This window comes from Pyrus communis, chromosome 8, assembly GCF_041283825.1.
Source record: "Pyrus communis isolate YQ-2024b chromosome 8, ASM4128382v1, whole genome shotgun sequence".
In the NCBI taxonomy this organism is placed as follows: Eukaryota; Viridiplantae; Streptophyta; class Magnoliopsida; order Rosales; family Rosaceae; genus Pyrus; species Pyrus communis.
The window spans coordinates 13059582-13069524 of record NC_142572.1 but is presented as its reverse complement, the minus strand read 5'-3'; the positions used below and the strand labels follow the sequence as shown (position 1 = coordinate 13069524).

The following is a 9943-nucleotide window of genomic DNA, read 5'->3' as shown; positions in this document are numbered from 1 at the left end:
TTACTCACTCAGAAGGTTATCCTGGATCCGTTTTGATTGTTTCAATCCATAGAGTGAACGCCTCAATCTAATGGAGAAGTAGTTTCGTGGTCTAGAACTATTTGTTCTAGTCAATGTTAGTCATATAGAAAATTTCATATAGATTTCCGTATCAAGATCCTCATAAAGATACACGGTTACCACGTCCGTAAGCTGCATATTTAGTTTTTCGGAAACTACCAAACTAAAAAGGAAGCGGAACGTAATGACGTCCATTATGGGAGAATAAGTCTCCTCATAATCAATCTTAGGACATTGAGAGAAGCCTTGGGCCATGAGGTGTGCCTTATATCACACTATTTCATTTTTCTCATTACAGTTTCTTACAAAAACCCACTTGTTACCCAAGGCTTCACATTTGGAGGTCTATGAACTACATACCCAAACACTTTATGTTTCACTAAGGAATGAAGTTAGACCTGAATTGCTTGTTACTAGTCTGATCAGTTCTTGGTTGACATACATCAATGAAACAAGGTTCGATGTCATCGTGCAACATGATATCAGTAGCTACTGCATATGCGAATATATCGTCGACTGTCATCTCATTACGATTCCAGACTACATCCAAGCTAGCATAATTGATTGAAATCTCATTATTCTTCGGAGGCATATTTGTCTCTTCAAAGACATTTTTATAATCTAGAATAACATCATGCGTTAGAATGGATGAGTTAGCGACTGGAGGATTCGATTTTGCTATGTTTCATCATTCCTGTGGTTGTGAATCTTTCGAACCTACGGTTCTACCACATTCAAGTAGGGGTAGAAGATTAGCTAGCTGCTAATGTACCTAGCTGTACTATAGGTGTGGCCAACCGTCATTCGGAGATAACTTGTCAACAATGTTTCTACGCACCTGAGACAAGTTTATCCTTGCAGGTGTGTTTGATGCTGTTATATATAATCTTGTCACTTTCGTTAGATTAGTAAACGCATCTGGCAAAGCTCCGAGCTACATCTAAAGATCTAAATATGTCGCACTTTCGTTCCAAACTGTGTTGCACGGGGATGAGATATAGTGGAGTTCATCCATGACAATTTGTGACGTTCTTATCTCCCCTCATTGACAAGAAGACTATCTCATCAAAGTGATAATTAGTAAAGTAAATAGTAAAGAAACCGTCTGTTAAAGGCTCTAAGTGGTGAATAATGGAAGGCAAATCATAAATGACATAGATTCCCATTTTTTTAAGACCCTTTTTGGTATGTAGTGGTGGCTCTATTGGCACATAAACGGCGCACCCAAATATGCGTAAGTGCAAAACATCGAGCTCGTGGATTCTCTTCAGCGAGGTACTCAGTTTGCAGTGCTTCATGCATATGCCTTCTAATGAAGATCATGGTTGTTGCTTTATTAGCTTTGCCAGTCGGTTTTTCTACCTCAGCTTCGATGGTAGCTTTAAGACTCTTTGCAGTACAGTGGAGCTTTACATCTTGGACCCATTTGAGTTAGTTTTTGTCGAAGATTCCAAAGCGGTAAAGTTGAGTTTGTTAAGGTTTGTGGTTAGTATTATGGAAAAAGAAATATCCATAGAACAAAAGGTAGAACATTCGGTGTTCTATTTTACATGTTTGGTTTAATTTTAGCATAAAAAACTTCATGTTTTCATTGGTGTATTGTTTCATGAAACCTCAAGTTTCAATGGTACTCATTCGAAACTTCGCATACAATTTTAATGAACTTCCTGTTCTGCCTACCTACAAGCAAATACAATATAGAAAATACAACAAGTGTAGAGGATTTGGGTGGCTTCGGGACCCTAATGTGAGTAATCTACGGGACTATTAAATATACGTCACGGCCTAAAAAAAAAGAATAAAATATTTGGTCAAAATATAAGATGGGCTGCGGGCCCAAAAAATTATTGGAGAGGTTGGCAAAAGAATTGTTTTTCTTTTTTGGGTGTTTTGATATACGTGCCTCAGTTTTGAAATTCTTAGATTTAACATCCATAACTTTTTGACTTTTGATCAAACATTCTTATCTAAATTTTAATAACAAAAATTACATATATTTGGTTTACCAATCAAATGACAAATTAATATCACCTAAATCCTAAAATCTAGGAGATATATTATCCCATAATTCATTTCAAACAACACTTTTCATTACTCAAATAAAAAATATCATTAAAATTCTAAAAATACAACTGACATCCTATTAAACATAACGTACCAATTATGGACATGATATATGAATGCACATATGTATTAAACATAACGTACCAATAACTTGGTACATAATTGGTACATTATATAATCTTAGTTTTGGTACGTATTAATATTTTGGTACATTAGATTACTAATTTTGGTATGTTATGTTATTCTTGTTTTAGTATGTACCATGGTATTGGTACAATGTGTTAACTTAACTTTGGTACATACAATCTAATGTACGTTATGACCAAGAGAGAATTTTTCATATTAAAAATTTGTACTTAAAATTAATTATATCAAATTCTTAACAATTAATTATTGGGATAATGACTCAATAAAAAAATTTCAAACTTATTTTCTTTCCAAAAATTTAGGGATTTTTTATATCAGTTTCAATATAAATAACTCTTATTTTCATTTTTTTTCCTTTAAAATTTACTTAAAATGATGAGTTGAAAATTAAAAAAATGATGTGTATAAAGATGGAAGCACCTTAATCAAAGTACAAAGCGCGTTTTAATAAAAAGTTGAAAACTCACAAATGTATGTTTAATTAATAAGATGTAGAATTGGAGTGCTTTTATCTAATTTGGCGTTTTTTATTTTTTCCTGAGTTCAGGATTACAGGCCGAAGGTTCGGGCGACATCAACACAGCAAAGATGGGTGGCGGTTTCGTCAGGAAATCCAATGGCGTTGCTGCTAGCGCGGTGATCTTAGGCGGGAAGGGGGGAATTCACGGTGGTGGCTTCGAAATCAACGACGTGCAGGTTGTTGGAGGTCTGCAAAGTGGCAGACGATGGTAGGGGGTCTACAGTTGCGGGCGTGGTGGTTTGACCGCAGGTCAAAGAGGGGTTCCAAGCTCAGCATCCTTTGAGATTCATCAAGAATCTGGAAAGTGTTTCCATCATGGAAACACCTTCTTGAGTTTGAAGGACGAATGCATATTGTCGGAGAAGACGCAGAGCTCACCAGAGATGGTGAGAGCTGTGGGGATCGAAGGACAGGGACGACAACCGTGCTGTTTTCGATCCAGGGTTTTGGGGTTTTGCTACTTGGCGGCGAGGCGCAAACGACTTTATCATGGCTCGCACGGGCCAGGGTTGCGGAAAACCCTAATTTTGCTTTTTTTTTAATTTTTTTATATTTAATATAACATAATATTGAAGAAATATGAACAATAATTGACATTAAAAAAAAGTTAGGTTTTATCCATCATGGTGAATGTTTCCACTATCAAGGTTGATTAAAATATTGAAATTAAACCGTGTTTTAGAAGGTACTTGATTAATGAAATAGATGAGGGTGTAAACTTGGTTATGAAAGATACTTGTTCAAATCTACAACACATCGTGTTGTAAGCTTTTTTGTGTGAGGGAATAAGAAGGGCGGCACAGAGAGTGAAAAGAGAGTTGGGAATACAACGTCCAATAGGCTAGACCTAGTATACAATTCTAAATACAATCTACTAAGATTTACAGTCACACTTCTGATTAAATTAGAATTACATCGTCATATTTATTGTATAAATTATTTCATAAGATCGTCTCAAACTTATTTTTCGAAATTACAACAAATAAAAAAGGAAAACATAAATTACCAAGAATTGGGACAAATCAATCATTGCCTCTAACCAAGGAGGAATAAAATTTTAACAACAAATAAATGAAAACTAAGATCATGAGAAACAAGATGACAATGTTGTGTTTCCAATTTTCTGCAATAACCTTGAGAAATGCAGCCTCTTGGTACACTTATATACCAAATTGAATTCGCTCATCACAAAAATAGGGGGGAGGGGAATATATAAGATAGCTGAAGATATTTCTGCATTCGAATCTAACAATAATTTAACCTACATAACAATGTATACAAACGTCTTCTGCTTCCAATTGCGAGAAGTTACCGCAGTGACACCCCGGAGTAAAAACTGAAACAAGAAACATGTAAAGGTAAGCATTTTGATGACAACTTCAGAAGTATAATATGAATAGCAAGACGTAGAATGACGAGGACTCACCGTGGACTCCATCAGTGTCACAGTCAATCATTTCTTCCTACCCTTATCGTGAAGATTACCAGTGCTCTGAATGGTATTACTACCTTTGGAACTGCTACAAGGGGTAAGGGGTGGGAACGAAGGGACAGCCTTCAATATGAACTTGCGGCCACTTCTCAAGCTCCCTGAAGAGCTTGCACCAAGCTCATGATTGTGGTTGTGGGGTGGAGAAACCCGTTTCTTATTGGGGGAACTTACTTTCACCGACTTATTGGTAGCAGAAATGTCCTTCAGTATCTCAGGCATTTCTTCTTGCATAATGTCAGAAAGCCCATGGTCAAAGTCCAGACCTTGAGAACATTCCATCCCACCTAACTGAGTCATTGGGGTGAGTGGTGAACTACACCAACGAAGAGAACTATTGGATGACAGACCTTGACTTCCAGGGCATAGCTGAATTTGTGAAGCATTTTTCCAATGACTTCTTGATGATGTGGAAGAAGCTGAGGCCTTTGAGCAAAGATCTGATAATGGAGTAATATGGCATATAGTTGGGGCAGCGTCGTGTCTTGGTGAAAAAGTGTCTGCTATTCCAATGTTGTCATAGTCCTCTTGCCAGCAGTAATAACCCATATCTGATAATTCTTTACTTGTCTCCAGAAGAATTCCACTGGTCTCTGAATTTCTCAGAGAGGATCTTGCTGATTTTTCATAAGATGATATGACGGTAAGATCAGATTCAGGTGATCGAAGGTAACTTGTAAGAAGGCAAGGGGATTTTGGTACATTATCTGCATGACTAGAGAAACAAGAAAATAAATAATTAAAATTAACTAGGATCACATTATGATATAGAAATTCAGGATAACTGGGACTTCAAAATCAATGATTCTTACTCTGAGCACTGAAATGATGGCGTCAATGGAGTGTGGTTGTGTGAATCATACAACTCAATAGACAAAGCATCTTTCTTTGTTGCCACCATTTCCAGCTTCTCATCAAATGTTTCCTTGCCGGCTTTGTCACTAATCATGTCTTTAGTCACACCATGATCTATTGGACCGTAATCTAAAAAATGAGATTGAAGTACATAATAAGACAAATAGAGATTAACTGATAAATTTTTCTAGCACACAAATATTTATGTGAAGTTCTTCCAGATAGCTTTCAGCAAAGCACCCAACAATTGTTTGTAGTTTACTTTCACAAGCCCATTCTTTTAGGCATTATGCTTAGATAAAAGTAAGATATAATAATATAATATAATATGTAATATTCTAACACTATTTTTGAGAACGTTTTCTGCATTCTGTTTCTGGATTGTCTATCAAGACCATTGATCTTGTCAAATCACGTTCCAACAAGTAGACAACACAACATACTAGACTATATGTTATAATTCTATAAATATGAACGGGATATTCTTTGTTATCCATAGTACAATGAGTAAAGCTTCAAATGTTATCACATGGATGTGGGAGCACATTTTCTTGGTTTAGAGCCTTACCTCCCTTCCTGCCATAAACATTTTTACATCCATCACAGCGACATCCACTGGAGCATCCAACATTGGCCTTTAAGATGAAGTGATTCACAAATTTAGGATGAATTGAAAAGGAAAAGATAACAAGCACTGTGACATGGAAATATAGATAAGTATTCGAGACCTGATAGCATTCACAATATTTTTTCAGACACATTGACTTTTTGCAATTGCACCCCCTTTTGTGTCTTGCCGAGGCTGGTGTAAACTGAATTTCTTCTTCCTGTCACAAGCAAATACAATCATCAAGTTCACCAAGTTGAAAATGGTTTAGTACCAGAATTTTGTTGGAAACTCACAAGCTGTACAATCTTGGGAGTAAATGCAAGTGGATTACGGGCTTCAATTTGTTGCCTAGTCTCAAGAACTGTATCTTCATAATCGGGTATATTAAAGCATCCTTGGCAAGCACAAGTTTCGGCACAATAAACTCCGGCAGCAAAACAATCGCAATAACTGCAAAGCAATGTATTGAAATGTGACAAACAAATATGCACTTATAATATCATACCAAAAGTAGAACACTTACAGTTTCAAGCACTTGGTCTTCTTACAGTTGCACCGCTTGCACCCATCACTATCTTTAGAGCTTGGTGTTCCTTTCCTGGAGGGTCATAGATAAACACACATGTAAACTGCAAACCAATATGATGAATGAATCCTACCACACTACATGAAAGACCATGCCTCTGACCTTTTCTTTTGTGAACTATATTGGTTCAACTCCTTATAACTGTCAACATTCTGAGAATCAGATTTCCTCTCCTCAAGTGGAGATCCGTGATGTTCAAATTCCACAGTGTGGGGAGACTGGGTGATGGAGGAACTTGCAGCAATTGAAGTTTCAGTGTCATCCCTCACATTCTCCAACAAAAGGTGGCTCACAACAGCTGATGATTTCATAACTTGCAAACCAATGTAGTGATCTGCTAATTTTATGCTTGTTACACCACGAACAACGGGTACAGCATTGACTATGCTGTTTAGGTGCAAGCCAATACCTGATGGTTTGGGCACAGTTAAAGGAGAGCTTCCACCATATAGAGGTGGCAATGAGGCACCCATCTGTCTCTTGGAAGTTGCTGCATAAGATACTTTCACAATCTCCAATTCTGCAGTGCTGGCAGGTGGTTCTGAATTGTTAACTTTCTCTTTAGAAGAACTGTCTCTTTTTCCAGTGGCACAAGGAGGAGCCTCTTCAAACTGAAGACAACGTCTATGCATGCCACCTTGGTCATTTTTGACCTACAATAATCTTGCATTTATTATGCAAGGAAATTAAATATATTCTAGCGGGATACAGTAACAAAAAAACTCAGATGAAATGGCATACCTTATTAGGAGCATGCAATATCATGTTCCCGATCATTCCCTTAGAGGTTCCACTGACGTTCTCTGTACAATCCTCATACACCTGACCAATCTGCAAACGTCCAGGAGGAGATTGACGGGTATGATCACAATCATCCTGGTGTTCACCTCCGAAGCCCTGTGACTTAAAAGTTGGATAAAGTTTAAGAACGTGTCCAACAATCACATCCTTTGTAAACAAATGTCCTAATTCTTTTCTTTTATAATGTAAAGCCAACAATCTGAAGTTACCTGATTATGCAAACCATGGTGATACTCTCCATTGAAAGCATTATCGACGGATATTCTGGATCCAACCTTTGGGCGCTCGGAAGTTGGCAACGCACCATGACTAAGCTCTTTAATTTTCACAGGTTTTGCATCAAATATTTGCTTTCCTTGAAGGTCCTCTGTAGCCTGCTCTGATGATTCCTCAGATTTATAGGAATTTTTAGATTCTTTCAAACATGGATTGACTGATTGAGCAGAATTTGTACCGTCCATCTCCATGGGATCGGCTAAGTATTCATCAACACCCTCTGAGGAACTGTTGGTTTCACAGTCCTGAGTATCAGTAATCGATCCCATCTGCAGTTGGGTAATATGTTTCTTGGAATCAACTGGACCATCAACAAATTTCTTGGCTTCATCTTGTGCTTTAGGCTTTTCTGCACTAGATAATTGTGGGTATTGAGGCCTGATGAAAATCATGAAACTGTCAAGTGAGCAAATACAAGAACAACAAAGAGACAACCCAAGAAAAAAAACATTTGGAGCTAGAATTCAACGTATAACAGACCTTTTCAAAAAACTTGTTTCTCGGAGTGTATTTACGCGTGGTGACGTGAACACAAGAGGAGGAGAGCTAAGTCCCGGGAACCCTTGCGCTGCATGTGAAGCCTTCACAGGCTGTATTGGTGATAGATTGCTAATGTAACTGAAAACTGGTGACTCCTGAATCGAAGAAAACATATATGAATAAAAGATTAGATTTTCCTATCAACATAGCTAATGCTCATTTCAGGAGCAGAAATGACATACTCCAAACGCCTTGAATCAACATTTAATCATTGATTACTCACAGAAACCCGATTACGTTGCACATTGAGAGACATCACAGAATCACAAATTCAACTTCTCCACCACTAAACCCTCAAATTCCAAAAGTCCAAAACCCTAACTTTGACCTACCCCTACAAAGCACCAATGCCACCAACCTCAACCCACAAAAGTTAAACAAAACCCGCATCGCCATATCACCCATTTCACAAAAATAGAAAATAATTAATTCAAAAATCACAACAAAAAAGGAAGTAAAAATAGTTGTAAAGATCTACCTACAGATTACAAATTAGCACAAATAAGCCAAGTAAAAAATCCTTAATCTAAAACAGAAGAAATATTGAAAATTGGCATTGAAAATTGAGGAAAAGTAAATTTACTTGAACTGGAGGAGAATCTGAGGAAGGTGATGTGTTGGACATGATTTTGGGAATTTCAGGTGAATCCATGGCGTGAATCAGTAAGCTTAATCGAAACCCTAACCCTACAATTCTCCATTTTGCATTTTCCCACTTTACTAACCTCTCTCTCCTGAAACCGATGGGTGAGACAATGTGAAAGTCTCAGAGAAAATGTGAGTTTTTACATTGTTTTTTTCTTTTAATTTCTTTTTTTGGCTTAAAAAGAGAAGACAAGAGAGACGTTTGGGCGAAGCGGCGGGATTTTAAAAACCAAGCGGGAATTGTAATTTAATGCGGATTTGGGCTCGTTTTAATGGCCCTTGTTTTAAATAATGGGCCGGCTCCAAGCCCTAAATTTTATGATTTTGAGAATAGTGTTTCTTTCTCTACCCAAGTTGACACACATCAATTTTATTAATAAAGAGCCTTTTATATCCGTATATAAAATTACCACAAAAGACTTAGTGATTTATTAAGAAAAATAATTAGGCTTTTTATATCAACATCCCACAAAATGTTGAATGCAGCCCACATTAAAATTTAATATCAAATAACTTATTTACCCTACTATGCAATGACAATTTTGACCTTTTTAGGTTAAAAAACAACAAAATTTTCTATATGCACCCCAAATCACTTTTAACTTATTATTTATATTTTTCAACTATCAAAATCCCTCCGACCCTCCATTGTTGAACAAAACCCTAACCAATGAAATTACAAACATGTTGATTGAGAAATATTATTTTTGATGAATGAAACATGAAATCGATGTTTCGGAAGTTTCACATGAGGTAAGACTTCATTTTTTTTTTTTTAGTGATTTTGACGACATCGATAATTATTTATCTTGCTTTTGATGCGTTATTCAAGCTTCTATGTTCGTATTCATCTTTTAGGGATTACATGAAGAATTAAACACCTAAAATTACCATCAAATATTAAAAACAGGTGACATGAGTTTTAATGGTGGAATTGAAAACAACCCACATATGCTTTAAATCCTAGGTGGCATCTTTTTTCAAAATTTTAGTCAATATTTTTTGTCCAAATTAAAAACTTCATAAGATTTGAAAAATGTGGGGTGTATAGAAAATATGGGGTGCATGTAGAAAATGTAATGTATATATTAAGAATGTGGGGTGTGAGGGTATTATGTGAAAATATTTGGGGTGCATTAAGATAATTTTTAATTCAAAAAGCAAATGTAGGGTGTATTAAGTATGTGAGGTTTATTCAACAATCTGTGGGGTGTTAATAGAATAAGCCAAATAATTATTTTCGTTGGATGCTGACTTTTTTAGTCTCTTCCTCTTTGGCACTCAGCTAGACCTGGCAAACAGGTCGTGTTTGTTGTGTTCGTATTGTTTTCGTGTCATACTCATTATCTT

General features: G+C 36.5%; 1 protein-coding gene across 2 annotated transcripts; it reads right to left on the bottom strand.

Moving 5' to 3' along the window:
• Positions 1 to 3793: 3793 nt before the first annotated feature.
• Positions 3794 to 8784, bottom strand: LOC137718738 (CRC domain-containing protein TSO1). Of its 2 annotated transcripts, none has more exons than XM_088699128.1 (12): positions 8532 to 8784; positions 7889 to 8043; positions 7342 to 7786; positions 7073 to 7234; positions 6434 to 6984; positions 6269 to 6343; positions 6039 to 6195; positions 5864 to 5962; positions 5704 to 5770; positions 5093 to 5264; positions 4218 to 4995; positions 3794 to 4127 (listed from the first exon to the last, which is right to left on the bottom strand). In XM_088699128.1, the coding sequence occupies exons 1-11, from the start codon at positions 8598 to 8600 to the stop codon at positions 4245 to 4247; spliced, it is 2703 nt and encodes a 900-aa protein (XP_088555254.1). In that variant the 5' UTR covers positions 8601 to 8784; the 3' UTR covers positions 3794 to 4127; positions 4218 to 4244. The 2 variants fall into 2 exon arrangements, with proteins under 2 accessions (XP_088555254.1, XP_068314379.2); XM_068458278.2 differs by having other exon boundaries at positions 7073 to 7228; positions 8532 to 8743.
• Between the last annotated feature and the right edge of the window lie 1159 nt (positions 8785 to 9943).

Excerpts from the sequence above, each read along its gene's own strand:
- LOC137718738 (XM_088699128.1), bottom strand. The coding sequence starts at position 8,600 with ATGGATTCACCTGAAATTCCCAAAATCATGTCCAACACATCACCTTCC. Across the intron at positions 7,787-7,888 it reads GAAACAAGTTTTTTGAAAAG|GCCTCAATACCCACAATTAT; the intron begins GTCTGTTATACG and ends GATTTTCATCAG. Across the intron at positions 5,265-5,703 it reads TGTTTATGGCAGGAAGGGAG|ATTACGGTCCAATAGATCAT; the intron begins GTAAGGCTCTAA and ends CTCATTTTTTAG.